General features: G+C 40.6%; 1 protein-coding gene across 4 annotated transcripts in view; it reads left to right on the top strand.

The window, feature by feature from the left end:
- PKP4 (plakophilin 4) overlaps positions 1-26,108 on the top strand; it is a 193,910-nt gene that overhangs the window by 25,986 nt on the left and 141,816 nt on the right. For 3 of the 4 annotated variants that reach the window (XM_065413827.1, XM_065413828.1, XM_065413826.1), the window contains exon 1: positions 24,798-24,926. In XM_065413827.1, coding sequence (XP_065269899.1) covers positions 24,798-24,926 — 129 coding nt within the window. Of the gene's footprint in view, positions 1-24,792; positions 24,927-26,108 lie in introns of those variants that run through there. The other variant, XM_065413829.1, reaches the window with a different exon arrangement.

Genomic DNA, 26,108 nt, shown 5'->3' on the forward strand with positions numbered 1-26,108 from the left:
ACTCAGGGCAGGGAGTTGGGGTGTGGGGTGCAGGAGGGGTTTGGGGTGTGGGCTCCGGCCCGGCAGTGGCGCACAGTGATGCCAGGGCAGGATCCCTGCCTGCCCCAGCCCCGTGCCGCTCCAGAAAGCTCCGGCAACCATGTCCCGGGGGGCAGGGGGGAGAGGGCAGAGGGCTCCGCACATTGCCTGTGCCTGTGGGTACCTCCATCGAAGCTCCCATTGGCCGCAGTTCCCCGTTCCCAGCCAATGGGAGCTTCGGGGGAGGTACCCACAGGCAAGGTCAGTGCACAGAGTCCTCTGCCCCCCCGCCCCCCGAGACTGCAGGGAATTGGTGCCAGCCGCTTCTGGGAGCAGCGTGGGGCCCACAGTGCCAAGGGGATGGCAATCCCGCAGACCGGATCCAAAGCCCTGAGGGGCCAGATCTGGCCCGCGGGCCATAGTTTGCCTGCCCCCGCTTTAAACTGTTCTAAAATTAAATACAGTTATGCTTTCTTCCAGAGGTAGAAAACAGAACAAAAGGGATCCTAATAGCCATTTAATTTCCAGGGCTGTTTAGGACTACAGACTGTACTAATCATCTTGATTAACATTGTAGGGGAGTAAATGCTGAAATATAGAACTAGTAACCATAACATTTAATTTATTTTTATATAGTGACTAAATCCGCTGAACTAATGTTTAAAATCTATCTGTAGTAGATAGTTTTGTATTCATAGTAACGGAATATTTTAGTACAAACATATGAAATCTACAAACCAAGGTTAAATCTAGTAACTGAGGCTATAAATGGCTATGTTTGTTACTGTGTAACATTTTTTTGATATGTGACACAGTAACTACAATGTTGCTTCTGCACAAGTTTTTACTCTTATCTTCTATGTAGGTGAATTTCAGGAACACTGAGACCTGTTTTTTGCTGAAAGGGATGTAAGCTCCTTTTTTTACTGCTCATCCTGTTTCCTGTTGCTTACTTTATACTGTACTCTAACATCCAGTCAGATATCAGTAATTATAAAGTGTTTCCTTCTATAAAGTGTTTCCTTTTAACAATTAAAGAAGTCTTGTATAATGTTTATTTGGTGAACATAGCTGAATTATCATTCAAGTGAGCTCTACAAAAGGCATTCTTTTCTACAGTTGTCACGTATGACTGTATTTCCTGTGTTATTACATAAGTGTTTTCCTGGACTTGTATAATGAAGCAAGAGTAGGCTTATATATTATGAAAATGGAAATCTAAAACAGCAATTAATCTTTTCTTTTTTTTAATAAAAGGTTAGTTCTTGTAAGTCTTAAAATTTTGCAGTTTCTTAATAAAATGGAATATTTGAAAGGATTTAGTTTAATTTGATTAGTGAACATTGTTTTAAAACCCTCATTTTAGCTTTGTGACACTCTGTATCAAAATGCAGAGTAAAACATTTAGTTGATCGAAGTCTTAACCTTTTTGTGTGGTTTGGTAGAACACATCTGACTATTAAAATTCATGTGTAAATATACTATAACTAGATTCTAGGCATGTTTAAATAATTGAATTTGCCCATTTAATTACACTTTTTTATATCTGTAATTATCTTGTCATTATTTCCACTGCTTAAAAAGTGAATTTTATTTTAATTTCTAAGATTTTCTTTCCCCACTTTGGAAAAACTATTATTAAAATCAGGAAATTGTAATGTTAGATATTGTTGATGGTGCCCAGGAAAATGGGAGAAACCACCTTTTAATTTTGTCCTTTGTTTTTATAAAAAGTTCTCTTAAATATATGTTTAACAAAACAGTAGCTCTGCAAAAATGGTGTAATCAGCTTTTATAGGGAAGATCATTATTTTAGATTAACATTAAGTATAAATTTAATACTTGAGTGTTTGGCAAATAGGATGTTCCCTATGTGCCTTTGTACAACTCTTACCCTGTAATGACCCTTCTTGCCTTAAAATGTATGCATGAAAATAACTTCCATAACTGGACTGGAAAAGAACTAGGAATTATATTTGACAACCAGCTATATGAGGATCGCAATATATAAAAGAATACTGTATGCAGCAAATGGGTTTCATTCCCATGATCGTCTCTTTTCAGAGACTCTCATTCAGATTCTGGTGAAGTCACTCTTAGATGAGATGGGGTACATAGCGTGGAAATAAGTTAAACACACACGGTCAGATTTTCAACGTGTATAAATAGTAGGGTTGTCAATTAATTAATTAATGCGATTAACTGAAAAAAATTAATCACGATAAAAAAATGAATCGCGATTAATCAGTTTTAATCGCACTATTAAACAATAGAATACCAACTGAAATTTATGAAATATTTTGGATGTTTTTCTACGTTTTCATATATATTGTATTCTGTGTTGTAATTGAAATCAAAGTGTATATTATTTTTATTGCAAATATTTGCACTGTAAAAATGATAAACAAAAGAAATAGTATTTTTCAATTCACCTCATACAAGTACTATAGTGTAATCTCTTTGTCGTGAAAGTACAACTTACAAATGTAGATTTTTGTTTGTTTTGTTTTTGAGTGCAGTTATATAACAATGTAAAATTTCAGCGCCTACAAGTCCACTCAGTCCTATTTCTTGTTCAGCCAATCGCTATGAGAAATAAGTTTGTTTATGTTTATAGGAGATAATTCTGCCCTCTTCTTATTTACAATGTCACGAGATAGTGAGAACAGGTATTTGCATGGCACTTTTGTAGCCAACATTGCAAAGTGTTTACATGCCAGATGTGTTAAACATTCGTAGGCCCCTTCATGCTTCGACCACCATTCCAGAGGATATGCCTCCGTGCTTATGATGCTCGTTTAAAAAAATAATGCGTTAATTAAATTTGTGACTGAACTCCTTCGGGGAGAATTGTATGTCCCCTGCTCTGTTTTACCCACATTCTGCCATATATTTCATGCTGTAGCAGTCTCGGATGATGATCCACCACATGTTCCTTTTAAGAACACTCACTGCAGATTTCACAAAACGCAAAGAAGGTACCAATGTGAGATTTCTAAAGACAGCTACAGCACTGGACCCAAGGTTTAAGAATCTGAAATGCCTTCCAAAATCTGAGAGGGATGGGGTGCGGATCGTGCTTTCAGAAGTCTTAAAAGAGCAGCACTCCAGGGCAGAAACTATCGAGCCCAAACCACCAAAAAAGAAAATCGACCTTCTGCTGGTGGCATCTGACTCAGATGTCTGCACTGCTTTGGATTGTTACCGAGCAGAACCCGTCATGAGCATGGACTCATGTCCCGTGGAATGGTGGTTGAAATATGAAGGGACATATGAATCTTTAGCGCATCTGGCATGTAAATATCTTGCAACACCAGCTACAAGAGTGCCATGAGAACGTCTGTTCTCACTTTCAGGTGACATTGTCAACAAGAAATGGGCAGCATTATCTCCTGCAAATGTAAACAAACCTGTTTGTCTGAACGATTGGCTGAGCAAAAAGGAGGACTGAGTGGACTTGCAGGCTCTAAAATTTTACATTGTTTTATTTTTAAATGCAGGTTTTTTACATAATTCTACTTTTGTAAGTTAAACGTTCATGATAAAGAAATTGCACTACATTACTTGTATTAGGTGAATTGAAAAATACTGTTTCTTTTGTTTTTTTTACAGTGCAAATACTTATAATCAAAAATATAAAGTGAGCACTGTACAGCTTGTATTTTGTGTTGTAATTAAAATCAATATATTTGAAAATGTAGAAAACATCCAAAAATATCTAAATGGTATTATATTATTGTTTAACAGTGCGATTAATCACAATTAATTTTTAATCGCTTGACAGCCCTAATAAATAGTCATTGCTCAGTTGAAATCAATAGACGTGACATTTTAAATCAGATGAGGATTTCAGCCATAGAGATCGTGGTCCTCAATTTATGAGACTGAACCAGAATATATTTTAGAAGCAGCTTATTAAAGTGAGGGATTTACATGTAGACAGTTATTTTCTAGATCTCAGAAAACACTTGGAGTCTGGAGTCTCTCAGCATATTACATATAGGGGTACAATTTCTCTAAAGATCTTATCTATCTGTAGCGTGAGCATCTGTCAGATCGGAATCCTTCGTGTTGGTTCTCTTGCAGATTTATATGGATGAAAGTAAGTAAGCCTTTTTCATAACAGGCAAAAGTAAACTAGATGTTTCTAATACTGGAGGCAATAACTACTAATTAGAGGTCTGGATTAAAAATTGGGCCTCCAGGATTCTCTTCCTGTGTGATATTGGATAAATCTGTTAACCTCCCTTTACCTCACTTTACTCACCTTTTAAAATAGGCATAATGCATTGCCTCTCAGGGATGTTTAAAGGTTTAATTGGTTGATTATTTGTTAGTGTTCTCAGATCCTTGGATGCAAGAAGCTCTAGAAGTACAGAACATTTATCATAAAAATAAGATCTTTTAACTAATGTTTATCTATGGTATGATTTAATCTTTGGGCCTGACCCAGAATGGCTTGATTAAGCTGTTTAATGTGAAGGAATCTTCTCCATAGTTCTAAATAATTATAAATGTTCAGATGCTTTTAGTCTGTACTGTGGACTCTGCTCTATAAATACTTTTTAAACTATTGAAATGCGCCCCTGCTAGTTCTTTTATGTCTCTTAATTATTTCTGTGCTGCTGAACCCAATCAAGCTTAAATGAATTGAACTGCCGCTATAATAATCCTGATGCATAAACCAGGAAGCGAATGAAACAAAATTATATTGGCTAGTGCTTCATATAAATGCAAAGAATTGAAATTGTGTTCCAGTATGTGAAAAGTGGGAGAAAATATTGATTGTCACAGTACTGCCAGCCACAAGCGTGTAAAAATCATGAGTCACCCACCAAAAATCACGAGATTGGCTTAAAAACCATGAGATCTATAAAATGTTGCGTTCTTTTTTAGTTGCCTCCTGACTCTTGAGTCTTTAAGGTACCCTTGGGTCATGTTTTCATGCTTTTTCTCTACAATCAGGAGGGCTAGAAAATTACTTTGTTTTAAAAAATTAGAGTTGAGATTCTCACATGCTTGCATCCGGTTGCGGTGTCATTAAAAACAGATCATATATATATATATATTTATTGCAAGACTTTATCATAAAATTGTGAGAGGTGGCAATGCTGATGTCTAAAGAAAACATTTATTTAGAAGATTCTAAGCATGTTTTACACGCACTGGAAAATGAGCTTTTTGAGTGCTTGCTCATGTCAATTCCATTTTAGATGTGTGCACACCTACATGCGTGGCCATCAGATATTTTTGCCTTAACGGTATCCATACGGGCGGCTGTGGCACCCTCTTGAGTGCCACACTCATGCCTCGGTATATTAGGCTCTGCCTGCCCTACGCCCTCTTAGTTCCTTCTTACTGCCCATGGTAGTTAGTTGGAGTGCCTTTTCCTTGCTTAGCAAGGACTAGTGGTTTTCGTTTCTTCTGACTTGGTGCCTTAGGGCCTTGTAAATAGTTTGTTTATAGTAGTTAATGTTAAGTAGTTGTTAAGTGTTGTTAGAAGTTAAAGTCCCCAGGCAAGGTCTCTGGGGTTTAAGCCCTGCTGGGACTGCAACAGGCCTATGCCTGTTAGTGACCCCCATAGCAGCTGTCTGAAGTGCTTGGGGGAGTCAGATGTGAAGGACAAGTGTTGTATTTGCAAAAATATTAGACCCAGGACCCAGAAGGAGTGTGACATCCATCTGAGGGCCCCCCTCGTGCTCTCTGCCTGGCTTCTGAGCCTTCCCGGCTGGACTCTACCCCCTAGTACCTTGGCCTCGGTGCGTAGTGCATCCCCAGCACTGGGCTCTGCCTGACACTGCTCTCCATTGCTGGTGCCCAAAAAGAAGGCCAAGAAGCACAACTTCCCTGCTTCAGGTAAGAAAGGCCATGGTGTATCAGGCAAAGGACCCAGTTTGGGCCACCCACTCACACCGGAGCCACATGGATTTGCCTCCCCAGTCAGGGCCCCTAGTCCCCAAGGGATCCGCCACCAACTCCCGGGAATGGTAGGGGACCCAGACTTGTGGCAGGGCTGACGCCTTCCCAGATTCTCCTGGTGCTAGAGAGCAGAGGCCTCTACCAGCACCGCTAGCACTGCGTGTGCCGCAGGAAGTGGCAAGGGCTCCCTACGAGGGCAAGCCAGTTGTTAGGACTCCCCAGACAGCAGTTCAGCACTGCTGATCCGCAGAGCCGAGGGAGTGCTCTCTGACTCCGCACTGCAGATCTCCGGCTTCGCAGCCCAGATCCTCGGCAGCTTGCCCAAGATCACTGGCACCGTGATCACAGTCTCCGCCCTCGCGGCACAGGTCGCCTGGGGGAAGCGCTGGTCACCATATCGCCAGCACTGTTCACCCTCCCCCACCAGTTGTCTTCTCGGCACGGATCCCCGTCCCCCGCACCAGAGTTCAGCCGCTTGCTGAGGCATCACCAGCGTGATTGGGCACCTGAGGCTGCATCAACCTTTGTGATGCCACCTTGGCAACATGGGCAGTGGCCAGCACAGTGGCCCTATTGGAGTGCATGGGCATGCCTGTGATGCCGATGCCCCCTTCGCACCATTCGTTGGCCGCTGCCTCGGAGCAACAATTGATGGCACCAGCAGCACTGGGCTCAGTGCGCAAAGCGCACTCAGAGGTCAGGGTAGAGGAGTGAGTGCCCACCCCAAAACCCCCTTCCTCCATGGGGAATGATGGCCCGGGGCCTCCCTGGTGATAGTCGTCATCCTCATCCCTAGACAAGGCAGTGGGGGGACCTCGAGGGCCAGCCTGCTGGATGATTTTACAGAGCACCAGTCCCTGCTTCAATGGATGGCCGAGAACTTGGGCCTAGAGGTAGAGGAGATGGCTGAGCAGGCAGACACCCTATTCAGTGTGCTCTCGGCATCTACCCCTGCCCATGTTGCACTACCAGTCCATGATGGCGTCTTGAAAATTGCCAAGGCCCTCTGGCAAACCCCATCCTCCATCCCTCCCACCTCCAAGAGGGCTGAGAAAAAGTACTTTGTCCCAGCCAAGGGTTTGAGTACTTGTATACCCACCCTCCTCCAGGCTCCCTGGTTGTCTCAGTGGCCAATAAAAAGGACAAGCTGGGGCACACCAGTTTGCCACCCAAAAATCAAGAGGCTGGGAGGCCAAGAGCCTGGGAGGAAAATTTATTCAACTGTCAGCCTTCAGTTCCAGGGGATGAACTACCAGGCTGTCTTGGTCAGACACAAATTTAATTTATGGGACTCCCTCTGTAAGTTCAAGGAGTCCCTGCACCAGGATTTGGCCCAGGAGTTTGGCACCCTGGTGAAGGAGGGTAATGCGGCAGGTGCTCCCTTCAAATGGCATGGGACGCAGCTGACTCAGCGGCTAGGGTGGTCGCATTGGCGGTGGTCAAGAGGTGCAGCTGCTGGCTTCAGACCGCTGGCCTGTCCCGAGAAATGCAGGCCTTAATTCAAGATCACTCATTTAATGGGAATGGTCTCTTTGCGGAATAGACTGATGCATGGCTGTACATTGTTTCTGTACAAATTTATTTAAGCAATTTTATATCTTAACTTTTTACTAAATAAAGATTAATTTTTTGCTTGTGATTTGTGTCAACCTCTATTGGATGGAAATTCAATTAGAATGTGCAAAAATTACAATTTTTTTTTATTAAATAAAATTACCTTAAATGTGCTAGATACATAAGAAAAGAAAAGTTTATCAAAACATATTTTGCATTTTAAATTAATAAATCAGTTAAACAAAGGAAGTATTATCTGAAGTTAGTGAATTGAACTGATTATTTCTGATCAACATGTCCTTCAAGATATTAGAACTAATACACCTTGTTTTTATTAATAGATTGGTAGAGGAAAACAAGCTGTCCTGCTTTTTCAGTTTCTAATTGATTTCTTAACTTTGAATGAAGTAATCATTGAATTGAGCTAGGCGAATAAACTGTAATGAAGAAAATAATCTTTCTCTGCATCTGCAGAAGAGGTTATTGCTGTCAAAAGCTGGTTTAACACTTCAACAAATCAGGTTCCATATGCTTAGCAAGTGACTTTCTTTAAAACTTGGCAACAAACATGTACCACTTAATATTATTTTTTGTATTTACTTTAAATGACTTTAATTGATTATAATAAATTTAAGCTTCAAAATAGGTTGTCAGTTTCAAACATAATTTTAAATAGATTTTTTTGAATTAAATACAGGTTTATTTTTTAAAATAAAAAATCTGATTTAAATTTAAAAAAATCAATGTTTTAAAAAAATCACTGTGTTTTTTGTGTGTGTGGTTTTTCTTTAATCCACCATGAGCTGTTTTAGAAAGAGAAGATTTTATCTTTATAGAATTATAAACAGACATGTACCAGGGTAGAAGAACCAACAGAGTAGGTACATTCATTGGTTATTGTGTGCGGGTTGAGGGGGGAAGAAGGAGGAGAGCAGAACCTTTTCCTTTATGTCTAGACCCGAAAGAATTAAACAAATATGTGAAAAGGGAAAACTTTCCACCACCTACAAGGGGAGAAATATTTGGGGATATGGCAGATGCTAAATATTTTCTACATTGGATGTGTCAGCAGGATTCTAGCAGGTGCCCTTAGAAAAACCATGCTCAGCACCCCCGTTTGGGTGTTTGTGCAGACTGCCATTTGGATTATTTTGGTACCTGAGGTGTTTCACTGGAAAATGTAACAAATTTTTGATGGTATAACAGGTGCTAAAGTCTACATAGATAATGTTTTGATCTGGGGGAAAAACAGTAAAAGAGCATGACCAGAGGCTTCAGGAAGCTTTGGAAAGAGCCAGAGCTGCTGGGCTCTTTCAAATGAAACAAATGAAAAATATAAATACTGTGTAATGGAAATAACATATTTGTGATAGAAATAAACACAATAAAGTGTACAGGTAGATCACAGCAAGGTTGAGGTGCTGACCAGCGTGACTGCCCTAACAGACAAGGAAGGATGGAAGGGTACAAAGATTCCTTGGAATGGTGAATTTTGTGCCTAATCTAGCTGCCCAAGCCAGCAACCTGAGAGTGCTACTGTGCAAACATGTCCAATGGACATGAGATGCTAATCTTAATAAGGAGTTTGAGAAACTGAACTAGTTAGAGGCTCCAGTCCTAAGGTACTGTGACAGTATGCACAAAGCTAAGTTGTCCACAGATGCCTCCAAGGAGGGTGTTAGTGCAGTTTTCTTACAACATTATGGTGAAATCTAGAGACCAGTGGTTTATGCATCAGTTTCTAACAAAAACTGAATGTCAGTATGCTCAAAAAGAGAAGGAATCTTTAGCCTTAGTTTATGGCTGTAAAAAGTTTCATGTCTTTATTTATGGGAGGCCAATGTTAAGCTGAAACTAACTACAAACCATCGAATGCCATTACCAAATGGGGCCTGGTAATTCCCCTGCCCCTAGAATAGAGATTTTTTTTTTTAATTTACAAATGTATAATTTGCAATTTGAATACAAACCTGAGGGAGATAACATAAGAACATAAGAAAGGCCGTACTGGGTCAGACCAAAGGTCCATCTAGCCCAGTATCTGTCTACCGACAGTGGCCAATGCCAGGTGCCCCAGAGGGAGTGAACCTAACAGGCAATGATCAAGTGATCTCTCTCCTGCCATCCATCTCCATCCTCTGACGAACAGAGGCTAGGGACACCATTCTTACCCATCCTGGCTAATAGCCATTTATGGACTTAGCCACCATGAATTTATCCAGTCCCCTTTTAAACATTGTTATAGTCCTAGCCTTCACAACCTCCTCAGGTAAGGAGTTCCACAAGTTGACTGTGCGCTGCGTGAAGAACTTCCTTTTATTTGTTTTAAACCTGCTGCCTATTAAAAATGATGATGATGATGATTGCAGACACTCTGTAGAGTGTTTGACTAAAATGCAGTGGGAGTAAAGTCCAGAGCTAGAATTGTACATATCAATTTAAAACTAAACTGTTGTTCCCAGTTCTCTTAGGCTAGGTCTACACTACGGGGGACGGGGGGGGGGGGAGGGGTCGACCTAAGATACGCAACTTCAGCTACGTGAATAGCGTAGCTGAAGTTGCGTATTTTAGGTCGACTTACCTGGCTGTGAGGACGGCAGCGAGTTGACCGCTGCCGCTCCGCCGTCGACTCCGCTTCCGCCTCTTGCCGCGGTGGATTTCCGGAGTCGACGGCAGAGCGATCAGGGATCGATTTTATCGCGTCTTCACTAGATGCGATAAGTCGATCCCCAATAGATCGATTGCTACCCGCCGATCCGGCGGGTAGTGAAGATGTGCCCATAGGTTATATTCTCATTTCATGTATCTATTTAGTCACATTAATAATTGATGCCCTGCATGACCTTCACAGGTTCAGGGTTTTTTTTTTTAACCCCCCAGGTTTGCAACTAATGAACATTTGAATTGTTATGTATATGTTATTTCCATCTTGTGCATGTATTTGTATATATTTAAAATAAAAACAACAAAATACAATGTAAAATAAATTAGTCTGTCGTATCTCAAATGAAATGTGGACAGTGTTTATCAGAGCTATGGCTCAAGATGGGACCCTGCAGAATGTAATTAAGACTATTAGCAGATTCTCCGTCCCATGTACCAATTCAAGGGGGAACTCTGTCCTAGATGTTATTCTGTTTGAAGGCACCAAAATGGTTATCCCTAAGATGTTACAGAAAAATACATTAAGGATACATTAAGGCAGGGGTCGGCAACCTTTCAGAAGTGGTGTGCCAAGTCTTCATTTATTCACTCTAATTTAAGGTTTCACGTGCCAGTAATACATTTTAACGTTTTTAGAAGGTCTCTTTCTATAAGTCTATAATATATAACTAAACTATTGTTGTATGTAAAGTAAATAAGGTTTTTAAAATGTTTAAAAAGCTTCATTTAAAATTAATTTAAAATGCAGAGCCCCCCAGACCAGTGGCCAGGACCTGGACAGTGTGAGTGCCACTGAAAATCAGCTCGCGTGCCGCCTTTGGCACGCGTGCCATAGGTTTTCTACCCCTGCATTAAGATCATTTAGGGATTGAAAAATCTTAGAAGAGCTAGATACATTTTATACCAATCTCAAATGCAAAGTGACATTGAGGAGGATGTCAAGATTTGTTGTATATTCCAAAAATATGGCCAAGTCAAGCATAACCATGTTGGTTGCACAGGAAAAAATGTCCCCCTTGAGCAAAGTACATTCAGATTTGCTTATGTTGATTAGAAAAAATTATGTACTTGTTCTAGACTATTACTCTCACTTTCTAGTTTTTACTAGAAGACACTACTGCTAATAGGTGATTGTACACATTGAATGTATTTTTGTTAGACATGATACACCTGACATAGCAATGTCTAACAAGGGGCCATAGTTTTAATGGCCGAGAGTTCAAGCCATTTGCGGTGACATTTGGGTTTGGACATGTAACCCTTAGTCCCCATTATCATCAATCCAGCGGGTTGGTGGAAAACAGAATCAAAATAATAAAGTGCCTCCTGAAAAAGGCAGCAGAGTTTGGCAAAACTGTTTTGCTGTAAATTCCCGACCAGCTCTACTTACAACAGTTGTACTGATATCCTCAAGGGGGACCCTTAAGTCCAAGCAATGGTGCATGAGTAATTGAGCATTGTTAGGAAGTTGGTTTAAAAGTATTTTAAATTCAGTATTTATGTAAATGTTGATTGATCGTTGATGTTAAGTTGGGCTGGGAAAGGAAGATGTGGGGGAACTGTACCTTTCAGGAGCTTGGATATGCAATTGGAAGGCAGTTGGAACTGAGATAAGGAGCTTGATAGAGATCGGCTTCAGTGAATGTCAGAGTGATTACTGAATACTATAACAAGTGCACATGAACTGTGGAATTACCTGCAATTTATCAAGAGAAGCCATTTTGTGGATTGTGAAGTAAAAGTTCTAAAGGGAAGATTATCTGTGTCGTAATAGGGAAAACTACAATATTACGTACTAGTTCTTCTGAAACAGGGGGAGGGATGGCTCGGTGGTTTGAGCATTGGCCTGCTAAACCCAGGGTTCTGAGTTCAATCCTTGAGGGGGCCATTTGGGGAACTGGGGTAAAAAACTGTCTGGGGATTGATCCTGCTTTGAGCAGGGGGTTGGACTAGATGACCTCCTGAGGTCCCTTCCAACCCTAATATTCTATGATTCAAAGTCTTCAGAACCTGCAAGATATGTCTGTGTACAATCTGCAAGTTGTACAAATGTAACATGAACCTCTTATTAGTAAGCAAAAAAAAAAGTAAAACATCTCTTATGAGGCCACCTGTGGCATGAAAATAGTCTTTGTGTAAATAGAATAAAATGATTCTTCATTAGGGAGTTTAATGTTTAAGGGACAAATCAAAGTATCTTTCATAAAACATGTATACTGAAAGAGAAGTTCAAGAAAAAGTCCAGGATGTTCATTTTTGTTGTTGGAGATGCTAATCCTTTCTACCAGAAAGAATAATTGCCTCCGAAGGTTTTTAACTTTTTGCCAGACCTGAGATGCAATGCTAACTAGTACAAAGTTATTCTAGTCCAAGCTCCTTATCCAAGATCAGCAGTCTGCAGATATCAGTTATGTTTTTTGGGATGTTCACGCTTTCTTGCAACCAGGCATGTCCGGTTGGGTTAGTCTAAAAATAGTTATTTGAAGATGATAAGCCTTTCACTTTTTCAGAAAACCTTTTCTTTTAATAGGAGCTATGTCTTTTTCTGGAATAAGAAAAGCAAGACCAGCACACCTTTCATCAAAGACTGAATCTTTAAAAGAAAAACTAAATAAATAGCTATGTAATTATTTAATAGGTAAGAATTATTATGAGTATACTATCAAAACAGTTTGTCAAGATCTCTGTAGAAATTGAGAGGAAAGAAATTCAAACCACAGGGATCTAAGGTTCACTTGATTCCAGCTGTTTGGGTTAGTTACTAGTACTGGCAGGCTGGAGCTCCAAGATAGACTGCTCTGGTCTGTTGCTGAGGGAAATCAGAGTTAGATATGGTAAAGTGGCAGGCTTAACTAAGCCACTTCAAGCAAGACAAAAATATACAAATTTAAAATCCTCCTGCTACTCTGACAATATAGTTAACAAATTTCAGTTACTTGGATTTGAGGGGTTTGTGGGAGGACTTCTACGCTTGTAAATTCTTTGTAGTGGTGAACAGTCATTAATAAGCTATTTTCTTAGACTTGTAAGATTTTTGGAGCAGGGACTGTTATTTTACTATAGATCTTGCCAAGCATAATGGGACCTCAGCTTGTTTGAGATCTCATCTAGGCATTTCTTCAGTAGCAATGTTTTAGTAATAATTGGTGAACTGGATCTGCAGCAGGGGAGTCTGAAATTTCTCTGTCTGGGTGTAATACAGCCTTTAGAACAGTGGTGGCCAACCTGCGGCCCGTCAGGTTAATCCGCTGGCGGGCCACGAGACAGTGTTTACATTCACCGTCCGCAGGCAGGGCGCTCGCAGCTCCCAGTGGCCGCGGTTCGCCATTCCCAGCCAATGGGAGCTGCGGGAAGTGGCGATGGCTGCAGGAACATGCTGGCCGCCGCTTCCTGCAGCTCCCATTGGCCGGGAACGGCAAACTGCAGCCATGCCTGCAGATGGTCAATGTACACACTGTCTCGTGGCCTGCCAGCGGATTACCCCGATGGGCCTCAGGTTGCCCACCGCTGCTTTAGAATATCTCCATTTGCTGTAAAAGGGACAGGTCTAATCTGTCAATGATGTCCAGGCCACTGAACACCTGTGCTTGAGAAAGATTTTCTTTTAGGATTGTAGGATAGATTTCAACTAGATCTGGATGTAGTTCATATCTCATTCTCATAACTTTCTGTTTATTTCATCTTCCTCTGGAACTTAGTCACTTTGTGAAAGATAATTCAAATAGAGTACTAGAATACCATTTGTTTAGTAATGTATAATTTTCTTATCAATACATTGTTACGTGACATCTCATTTCTCATCCACTTGAAATTTATTATCGTCTATTCTGAACTTGATTTTTTTTACTATTATTTTAATATTTAGTCTTTGGGATTTTTTTTCATTTTGACACTTCATACTTTGCATAATCCTGTTGTCTCATTACTGCGACAGGGTATGATTTTTTTGTTGTTGTTCTGCATTTTGTATGCTGTTAAATTTATCGTATGTCTTCTACATAAAAAAAATAAGACTTATCTAGGTTGCAAAGTCAAGCACTTGAAAGTTAAAAAATGCTAAATTTAAGATTGGCCACTGCAATCTTTGTTTTGATGTCTTGTGTCCAATGTACACTGAATGAGATGGATCTTGTGGAAAAACTAGTATGTGATCATATAATTTAAAAACTATAACATAATGTGTAGGCACAAGGGGGCTGAATTAAGGTTCCATGGGCAACCATAAATTTGGCACTTCCTGTTTTTCAAGTGGGGCTGGCTGGAGAGCCAATAATTCTGTTATTAAAAAAAAAATTAAGTTTGACTTCTTTTTTCCCCCTTCTACACTGGAACAAAAACTAGACCTCTTGAAATTAGGTGGTTAGGGCACTTACCTGACTAACCACCTGACTGTGGAGTCAGTCTCTCTCTGGTCCAATGGATTCTTAATCATTTATACAAAGTGGAAAAGCTACAGCAGAGTGGGAAGGGAGAGGGAGAAAGAGATTGACTCTATAGCCACGTGATTGACACTCACTTGGGATGTTGGAGATACGGGTTCATGTTCCTGTTCTGCCTCATTTGGAGCAGGGACTTGCATCTGGGCCTCCTACATCCCAGTTGAGTGCCCTAACCACTGGGCTATGAGCAGGTATACAGGGAGTATCTCTCATTTTGTCCAGAAATTCCATCCTGGGCCTGCAATACCTTCCCAACAAAAGCTTTGTTCTATAAAAGGTTTGTCTTGATGAACTGGCATTTTCCAGTAAAAAAATAATTGTCAAAAAATTCCTGACCAGCTCTACTTTTAAAGTGCTTGACTTTGCAACCTAAATAACCTTATTTGTACAGATTTCCCTAACCCTTTTAAAAGAAAAAGGCAAAAACAAATGCTGTTTGTTACAACTGTAACAACCCCCTCTGTCAAGGTTTAAACCTTGAATCTTCAACATTGCAGCACAGACTGCAGTCACTTGAGCTACAGGAGCTAAATTAGGTGACAGCAGAAAAAGGCTCTTATCTCAAAGGGGGAGAGATGGGCCTTTGGAACTATGTGAAGGGTTTTGTGACTGGATAGAAATTCCAGTCTGGCTTTTCCCCCCTTAATCCATAGAACTGGAGGATTCCTGCCCATTGTGGTGTCTCGAGGTGGGGGAATGTGGGCTGCTGGGGATGTGTGTATTTCCAGAGGTGTATTTGTGGGGTGCCTGGCATGTCTCTTTCAGCTTTTTAGAAGTTCATTTTCAGTTATTTTGGCAGGTTGCCAACATTTTCATAAGGAATGCAAGAAACAGAAAGGAAATGGTGATTTCTTTTTTCAAGAATTTATCTCAGGCAGACTTGAATGTAATTTCATGGGGCAAATGAAAGATACATCTCAAGCTCTAGAACCTTGTTCCTGTTGAATGTCAAAGGCCTGCTGCAAACTTAAGTGTTAAAAATTCTCAAAAAAGTTGCAAGAATATTCTGTAATGGAAAGTGTTGGGCAACCTAAGTAGAGGCGTCACTACCAGCTCCTCCTACAGTAAGTACTACATCAAAGTTTGAAAATGACGAAGAGTTAATCTTTAACTTTGGTTTAAAAAAAAAAAGGCAAGTTGATCAATTTAAAGCTGCCCTTTAAAGGAGAAGAGGATATAGTGATGCAGAAAAGAAGGTGTGGTGAAGAGCAGAGGGAGAAAAGGAAATGCATAGCTAAGTGAAACAATTGGCCAGATCAGTTGGGTAGGGCATATCTGCACATAAAACTTCCCACAGGTTTTGTGTACCCATGTTAAGTGATCCACAACAAATTTTGCATGAGAAGAGCATATGCACATGCTGGCATTCTGCAACTGAGGCCTTGGCTACACTTGCAAGTTACAGCGCTGTAAAGCCTCCCCCAGCGCTGTAACTCACTCCCCGTCCACACTGGCAGGGAACTTACAGCGCTGTATCTCCCTGGGTACACCGCTGCAGGTACTCCACATCTCCGAGAGGAATAACAGCTGCAGCGGAGTGGCTACGACTCACGGGTGTAAGTGTAAACGCTGTACTAATCACCTTGTCAAGTGGCCAATCCTCTCCATTGTTGTGACCGGCTGCAGGAATGCGGAAGTGCCGGTTTCAAAGCTCGTACCACAGAGAAAAGCAAACAGTTTGCAGCTTGCTTTGAGTGAGTAAATGAATGAGCAGAAGGCCGGGAGTTCGGAACTTGCAAAATAGAGAGCTGACATGCTCCAAAAAGCACTCTCTCTCCCCCCACACTCCCTGTCACAATCCACCCCCCACCCCCCTCCCCCCCTCGTTTTGAAAAGCACGTTGCAGCCACATGAATGCTGGGATAGCTGCCCATAATGCACCACTCCCAACACAGCTGCAAATGTTGCAAGTGTGGCCACACCACTGCGCTGGCAGCTGGCAGTGTGGACAGACTGCAGCACTTTTCCCTACTCAGTTGTATGAAGACAGGTTTACCTCACAGCGCTGTACAGCTGCAAGTGTAGCCAAGGCCTAAGGTAGTTCTGCCTCATATCATTGCTACCACATAACACAATGATGTTTTGAAAAAAAGCACTCAGCATTCTGATCAGACCTTGTGGTGCATTTTCCACTTCTATGCTGTATGCATTCTGAGATCTATTCTATTCTATTCTGCTGCCACATTGTGGGATAGCTACAGGATTCCTTAGAGATCTCTGCCAAGCTTGCGCGAGAGTTGCAACAGCAGACCACCTACATGAGAATTCCCCTTAGTGTGCAGAAGTGCATGACTGTTGCTGTCTGGAAGGTTGCCACATCTGATGCTACTAGTTAGTAGCTAACCATTTTGGGGTTGGTAAATCAACTGTCAGAGCTGTTGTGGAGGTGTGTGGTGCTAGCAATAAGGTGATTTCCCCCTCTATTCCAGTGATTCTTCCCTTCCCCCGCGACCCCAAATCTTAAGACTGGGCAATGCACAGAACGTTATTAATGGATTTGCAGGCTTGAGATTCACCAATTATATTGGGCCATTGATGGGTCACTTGCCTGTTCTTTAACCGCCCACCCCCACCAGGCCTCAGAATTCATCAATAGGAAGGTGTATTTTTCCAATATTAATGTGGGGTGATCTGGAAAGGTCCGTAACACCAGGATCTTCAAAAACTCTGGACTGTCTTCTGCAATGCAAAAAGTGGTCTTTATGAATAGTGTTTAAATTATATGCTGAGTAGTTGCAGAATTACTGTGATGGTGTATTTGGAAGACTGAAAAGTAGATGCAGGATCCTGATGTGGAGACTTAGAAATGTCATCTTCATATGATAGCTGCTTGCTGTGTTATGCTCAGCCTTTGAGAGCAAGGGAAAGAGCCTTGCAAATGGATGACAGCAGGAGATGGGTCAATTTGGTGAAAACATTCAACAGCCATATTAGAGGCTTCTACAAAATGATGCAAAGACAGGGACACAGTGAGGAATGCATTGTACCCATACTTCAAGTCTAGGTGCCACTTACAAAAGTACATACACTCTTTGCATAAGAAATTTATCAGCATTACTGAATGTGTCTTGTGTACGTGTACTAGTACAATGACTGAATCATGATTTATGTGTGTGTTCCATTTATTTTTGAGTTTTTAGTACACTTTTTGGGAATTGTGATCGTGCCTGTAATCTTGTGGGTTTTTTTGTTATTTGAGTACGTGTGGCTGTTGTGACCATGATGCTGTACTTTTCAATGAATTGTGCAAGATTTGGAACCATGAGTGTAAGCACATTTTAACTACTTCATTAACAAAGAATACACCAAGGTGAACACTGTGAGCTTTAAAAAAATTATAAAAAATTCATAAAGCTGTGCAAAGGTAGAAGGTTTCAAGGCCATGTGCTCCAAGGTGGTTGTTTTCCTCCCATCATCCCTAGCAGTTGTGTCTATGAGGTGCTAACCATTTCCCTTATCAGTCTCTCTCTCTTTCCCCCCGCCTCCTTTCCCCTCCTCCCCCCCATGCTGGTGCTATGGAGAAAAAGAACAAGTTATTGTTTGTTTGAATTGTAGTCTTCATGCCAAAACTGATAAAATATTGCTTTCTTTAATTTTGGAATTCCATTCCTTTTGGTTCTTCCCAGTCTTGAGTGACCTTGGAGATGGTAAGACATTTACAACATTTTCCTCCTTTTTAGGAGCCCCCAGCCCTGTGGTGTGAGGTGGATGGCAGGGAGGAGTTTGGTTTGCAAATTTGAGGGATGGGGTACTAAATTCTAGATGGGCTGTGAGTTACTGGGGAGAAGGTGGTAGCTAACTAAAGAGGGGGCAGCAGCAGCAGGCTAGTAATTGTATGTGAACTTCAGTAGTCTGTCCATACTTTGGAGGATGTTAACCTGAGCCATGTCCCCAAAAGACAGAGTACTCTGTTCAAAAACTCAGGAGTGGAAAGGAACCACAAGGTACATGGGTAGTGCCGAGAGAGCTGTTTTGCTGTGCAATCTTGTTGCCGAGTTAGAGCATTATTTGTGCCTATTTAATCCCATGGATAACCATAAAGTGCACGGCAAAATAAATAACATTCTTCAGTAACTCAAAGCATGGCAAAATTCTTTAAAATATCGTTCTTTTAGGAAATATCTGTGCAGCATGATTTGGCAATTCAACTTATAGTGACTCATGTTTGCTCAAAGCTAAGTGCATTAATGACACTGTGAGCCAGAAACATGAATTTTTTTGCTTTTTCTTTTCTGAATTTACTGCTAGAGTAAAAGTGCCTTTCTTCAAATAGTTTCCCGTGTGGTGCTGCCATTATGCTAGAGGGAAGAGGGTGTTAACCATGCAGATGAGAGATCAATAAGCACCATGCTGGGGAATGTGGTGGGGAGAGCAGTACACTGCAAACTGAAGTAGTCTTTCTATGTTTGCATATTTATAGAAACAAAGGTGTGGAGAGTTTGTAAAGTCTCTGCTGCAGCCATCATTTTGAGTAGTGGGTGAGTGTGGGAGTGGTGTTAAAAGCCTACGAGAGAGAGAGAGAGAGAGAGAGAGAGAGAGAGAGAGACATTAGCCCAATATGGTGGCACCCTTATGGTGCCTGAAACTAAGTTGTTCCATTTCCCGCTCCCCCCATACAGTTCTATTATAATATCATTCCATACTTACTGAAATTGGTCCCTTCCAAAGTTTGGGAATCTGCCCATGGCCAGTTGATTCTGTGGCTTTAATTTGGGGTGCCCCTGGATCTCCACAACTGTATGCCCTGGGGTTCACTGGTTCAACAAAGTTACTCCTGTTGGTGATTCACAAATTTTGCAAGCTTCTCTTCACTAGAGATGCAGATTTGGAACAGCAGAAATCTGAGTTATATTAATATTAAATATATAATATTGTTTAGACAGCATGGTCTGAGATATAGTCAGCATGTTGCTAATACCCAAGTCTGTATTATCTTATCTTTGTGCTGGTGAATCACTAAACAATGTTTCTGTTCTGTGGTGGCTTTATTTAATGTTGAAGACTGCCTTAGCCACAAGTATAAAAGGTGGGCAACTAGGGCTCAGTTTTAATGGAAGTAGAACCTGGAAGTACAAGTTTTTGCAGCGATCAGGATTGGTATTTTTAATCTTTTTAATATGTGCAAGGATAAATACATGGAAAGGATTTCAGTAATGCCTGCCCTTGTGACCTTCTCAAATCTTTCCTATGAAATGTGCTTCTTGCAGAAGGTCAATAAAACTAGCACAGCCCACCTACTGCACGGAAATGATAGTAAGTTGACTGAGTATTAGTAAATCTAATTACCAAATTGGTGTTATGCCGTAGTATGTAGCTAGTATCAATCAAGGTGGGAATGAAGACTTTTGTGTATATGTGTAGGGAGAAGAGCATCTTTTTCTGTTTGGTCTGGATTTCATTTGCTTTGTTTTGGTAAATTGCCTTAGCTGCTAATTTGGTACTTTGCTTTTATTTATGTTTTAAAATGCCTAGATGACTTTGGACATATGGCACCAATATTATTATTAAAACCACACAATCTGCATTTGTTATATAATCTTCTTCAGTTATTCATTTAACCCACTGATATAGACAACCCAACTAAGTACTTTGATTTGAAAGGTTGCCGGAGGAGGGCAGTGGCACTACGATTCACAATCTCTTAGTTGGGTGAATCATATCCCACTTAATGTGCAAATAGCCTTTGAATGAATAATTACTAATGCATTTTTACTGACTCTTCACTTCTACTGTGGATCTCATGATATCTGATGTTTTACTTAAAGACCGAGCTCCTGGAAACAAGTGATTAAATGGGAATCTCACGTTTCCATTTAAAAAAAAATAAGTTTCTTGTCCTCATGGCAGGGTGGATACAAATCAATGATTTTAAAAAAAAAATCAATTTTTTTTATTTAAATCAGATTTTTTTTATAAAATGGTTTTTGAGGAAAAAACTTATCTAAAGATCGTTTTAATTAAGGTACATTATAGCTCAAAGATATCTCATCATGGAATAGGGATTATAAATTCTAATTCTATAGTATGAGACAATATATTCATGTGATGTTTAGGAAAAGTTTTGTAAATGAGTTCCAATAGTTCATGGATTAAGGACCCAATCTTATGGGGTTCCACAGGCTTCTGTATAGTGTATTTAGGTTAATCTTTCTAGCTACCCAATGGGACTCAGTGCTCAGTCTAGAAGATACCATCAGAGATGCTTAGTTTTGCAGTTCTCAAACTGTGGATTTGTCTCCAGAGGTAACATGCTTGTTAACAGCAAAAATGTTTTAAAAAAAATAAGTAATATATAAAGGTGAGAAAAAACAGACCTCAACTCTATTGTACATCTGCAAATTTGTGTACACGTAGTCAATCCCTTACCTCTCTCTAAAAGTGCAAAGTTTCAAAAAGTTCAATGAATAAGAAGATTGTTGGGGGCGGAATATATCTGGACAAGGAGAAGAAGTCTGGAGATAAATGTGAGAAGCGAGGGACATATGCTTGTTTTGTTAAACAATTGTATGTTTGCTTTTCAAGGGAAAAAAATCCAGAATACATAATGTTGTTGTTTTAGTCAAATAAAACAATTTAAATGTCTGTCTGGTGATGTTCTCCTCCTAATACACCCTGGCAAGAAAATCCTCCAAACATTAATGATTAACCTGTTGAATTGGAGATAGTTCACTTCCCAATGACTTCATAAATATCTGCTTCAATTACCTTTGGTAAAAAATCATTTATTTTCTGATATAGCTGTAAAACTAAACTGAAACGTTTTCAAAATAAATCACTGTTTAAAAATGTATAGTGTGTACCTTCTAAAAATGAAACCTACATCTATTTCTGAGTTGTGAAGAATATGTATTAAGGTTATAACAACCAACAAGAATGCACTTTTATGTAGAAAACCATGATTAAATCGAGTCTTCCTGACTAGTGATTTAAATCAAATCCACCCTGCCTCATGGTCACAGAGAAAAGCTTACATATATGACCAAATTGTACCCTATGATGGGGTGTACAAACCCCACACTGAGCAACAAGGGCTTAAGGGCTCATTTTGGGCTCAGCCAGCTCCGCCCCACCAAACCTGCAGCAAATGCTTCATCTGCTGGAGGAATTAAAAGGCAGCGAATTAGCTCAGTTGGCAAGCAGCACAGCTCCAGCAGATCAGAGTGAAACCTAATGGCTCTGATGCAGCTGCCCAAAGGGGCCCCTCTGTGAGGAAAGGGAGGATGCTTTGCAGAGACAAGCAGAGAGGGAAGTATTTTGTGGCGCTGGACAGTGGTGACTCCATCTTGCTTCCTTGGGATTTGGATTTTCCCATCAGGCGAAGGCCTTGGACTGAGGTGACACCAGGTGGGAGCGACGAGAGGAAGAGGCCCAGGGAGGACAGCCTTAAATAGTCTTGGTTGCCAGGTTACTGGTAACTAAAAGGGCCCTGGGTCGGAGCCCGGTAGAGTGGGAAGGCCCGGGTTCCCCTCCCCACAACCTCCTTGGCAGTCTGGGGTTGTGGCTGTGACCACTAGGCCACGCTTCCCAACCAGACCCTGAGTGGAGACCATTACATACCCCAAAAATCTCAAAATCCAGAAGGCAAATAGTAAGAACCTAAAATTTGACTAAAAAATATGATTTAAAAAAAACAAACCTCTTGATTCTTTGGGTTTGACTGATGACTTTTTAACAATTGATGTTGGCAATACTGTGAAGCAGCATGTTGATGACTGTAACACGGTGTCAGTGGGAACTGAAACACTATATTGGCATTCCCTTTTTTCTGTACTGCTACTTTCAGGGGGAAAAAAACAATGAATACAATAAAAATAGTGCAACAACAAATGTTCTTCTTTAATCTGATTACTAAACACTTCGGTCTATACTAATTCACTTCAAGCAACAATCCCTTCTTTGTTTCTTATTGCCAAAGAATATAATACTGAAATAAAATATAGTGTATATATGTAACATGTTTTTCCCCACTCATCCCATCTTCATTTCAACTTCTGATGTTACTTCAGTTTAGATGAGTTACTTTATCATTGCTGTAAATGCCGTTAATTTCTGTTTTTACTTTAAAACAACCCAGATTATTTTAGTCAGTTTCTACATGGTTTTACTTAAAGCACTTTCAGAACTTTAACTTCTGTGAAAGTTGCTACATACAATATTAAAGACCATGATGTACTAATGTTTCTGACTTTTTTAACCTCTTTCTAAACTTGTAAAGATAAACAAAAGTATTCTCTTTCACCAGAAGCAGATCAGTATCATATAAAAAGTTTAAAACTCTTTGCTTTTACATTTCTATTTTCCACACCTTTCTCCTCTAATTTCTCTTAATTATTTTAATTTCTTTAAGGTTTTTTTGAAATATCACAGAATCTAGCTCACACATTTGTGAAAGCATCTTGGAGAAGATACTCTTCTGCCCTACAGTTGGCAGTCAAGTATAGGGAATGCATAACATTTAAGAGGATGCATTTAGGAATAGTTATTTAAAAGTGAAAAATGGTTCTTTCAGAAGTGCAAATTCTACAAGGATTACAAAGTGAAGGAAAAAACCACATTCAGGATCTATATCTGTCCAGTTAAAACTAACATTTCACAAGAGTTAACTTACATATTAACTAAAACGCTCCTCTTAAAGAAAAAAAAAACTTTTGAGGGCTTTACAGGAAAAGTACGCTTCTTGTACACATTTGCCATTTCTTATACCTAAGGCTTGGTCTACACTTACCCCCCAATTCGAACTAAGGTATGCAATTTCAGCTACGTGAATAACGTAGCTGAAGTTCGAAGTACCTTAGTTCGAACTTACCTCGGTCCACACGCGGCAGGCAGGCTCCCGCGTCGACGCCGCGGTTCCCCCGTCGATGCCGCGGTACTCCTCTCGTCTAGCTGGAGTACCGCAGTCGATGGCGATCACTTCCTGGTTCGACTTATCGCGTCCAGACAAGACGCGATAAGTCGAACCCAGAACTTCAATTCCCAGCCGCCGAACTAGCGGCTGGGTGTAGACATACCCTTACTTAAACAGTCTTGCATAGACAATGCTTTTTCCTTTAAGCAGGAGTTAAAGTGAATCAGCATATAATTGACAGGCAGGAGAGAGATGATGTGATTAAAAACTGACCAGGAATTCAGGACTAGTGTGATCAGTGCCTGGCACTGCCGCAAGTTTGCTATGAAGCCCAAGTTTTGTCCTCTGTAAAAATGAAGATGCAGATATTTATCTACTTCTATATAGAGTGGTTGTTGAGGTTTAATTCATGAAATGTTTGTAAAGCATTCTGAGAGCCTAGACTGGAAGGAGCTATAAGAGTGCAGAGTATTAATACAACTATGCATAAAGCTTTGTTTGCTCTGGAAAAGCATTGAGTAAGTTAATTCTCATTTTTGTTTTGTTCTTGCTTGTGAAGGAAGATGGGAGCACCATATGCAGATGGCACAGCAATATGTATTGATTATTTAGAACATTTACTTATAAAAATTGATTTGTGGAATGATATGTCTCCTGTACATGTACCATTTTATGATGTGTTACTGGATGCTAACTTTGGTACTGTTCGTATTGATTAACTTTTTTAACTAAATACAAAGATAATTCTCATTCCTTAATAGCATCTTTTTTGTCTTCAGCCTTTTAGACCATACCGTTTCATTGATCATGAGGCTTAGAATTTTTGAGTTCCAATCCCAGCTATCCCACCCTCTGTCTCACTGTGTACAGGGCTTGAGCAATTCACCTTCTCTGTCTGAGTTTCCCTTTCTGCAAAATGTGTGCATTAATTATTCATAATAATTAAAGAGCCCTGTGTGTAGCACTTTGTAGATGTAAAATACTCTTGGAACATGCTGCTTTTTATTATTATTCAGTGTTGAAAAGTGCAAGTGCATTTATTTGCTAATAAAAATTGCTTGCATTGGCTATCTCTACTTGGTACCATAAAGCAGTATTTTTCTAAGCATTTTAAAGCACTCTTTAAAGCTCTTTGTCTGAAATGTTTTCTTTGTGACCTAACATCATTCCAGTTTAAAATTGGTAGAGAAGCACAATGTTGATAGCAATACATGCAGATAGTCAGAATGTGAAAAATTCCTTAGGTTTTTCATGTTAAACCTTTGCCAAAATGTCTATGCCAGAAGACTTGCATTTACTTAAACATCACCAGCTGAAAATATTAACTAGTTAAATGTTGTTTGGTTGTAGGCAATATGCCAGCTCCTGAGCAGACCCCATTGGTGGAGGAAGGTCTGCAGCAGACCACCCAGGAAACCTCCACAGGCCCGGGCATGGAGCCAGAGACTACTGCCACTACCATTCTAGCTTCTGTAAAAGAGCAGGTATTTTTATTTTCTTCTGTATCAGTTCAGAAGTATAGTATGCTTTTCAGAATTAAGCATGTTCTACTCTTCGTTTGTTTTGTTTCCTTGACCCATTCCAACTCAAGAATTTCTAAAAGGTGTTTCCTTTCCTACTCCTGGGGGACTTCTACTCCAATGCGCACACACAATTCATGTCCCCCACAGATTTTTTTCTCTGCAGAATAATACATTCTGCCAGAGAGGCGCTATAATTACTCCATTTGCCCTCCAGGGGCTACTGTGGTGCTAGAAGAGAGGGCAGCTGGCTCACGAGCCAGAGCAGCGAGCCACAGAGAGGGAGAGAGCAGAGGCTGCTTTTCTCACAGCAATATGCCTGCAGAGCCGGGTGTGGGGGGACGGACAGAGCTGGCCACACAGGATTGCTGGGGGATCACATAGACTGGGGTTCAAAAGGGCTAGTGACGGGTACAGACTGGGGAAGGACAGCATTGAGCCAGATGCTGAATGGAAGGGGGTGGTGCAAGGACACATGGGGAGGAGGAGTGTAGGGAAAGACTGGGACAGGGCAGATGTGCCCGAATGAATGGGAGAGGCTAGGGGGCAGCCAGGGTCTGCATGGGGGAGGCTCCTCAAATCCCTAACAATGCCTTCCCTGCCCCTCCCCATCAAACAAAAACTCTGTTTCTCATCACCACCACCACCCAATACCTTCCAGGTTCACTTCCAGGCTCCTTCCCAGCAATTACTTCCCTCTCCCTCCGCTCCTCTGTTACCCCTAACTTCCCCAAGCCTTAGCACTGCTTCTGCAGGGTCTGGGAAATGCATTTCTATATTGTTGTTTTAAATGAATTATTATTCACAATTCTGTATTAGTATGCCTAGTAAGGAATCTATTTGTCAAAAAACATTTTCTGAATCTTTTTTGTTGTCTGTAGTGTTGCAGACATACTTGCTGGTATTTTGAAATAAATTACCAAAATAATTGAAACTGGCGTGATTATTTTGTGTTATTTTGACAAATAAAATATTCAGAATTTTATAATATTGTGTGCAAAATTTTTAGCACAGAATTCCCCCAGGAAATGTAAACCTCAACAGTGTACATGTCAGAATCTGAACATGTAGCATACATCTTCATTTATTTGCAATCAAGAGAAATAGTATGGAAATCTGTACCATTGTGTTCGTGCCCGGAAATCT

Source organism: Emys orbicularis, chromosome 11, assembly GCF_028017835.1.
Source record: "Emys orbicularis isolate rEmyOrb1 chromosome 11, rEmyOrb1.hap1, whole genome shotgun sequence".
Taxonomy (NCBI): domain Eukaryota; kingdom Metazoa; phylum Chordata; order Testudines; family Emydidae; genus Emys; species Emys orbicularis.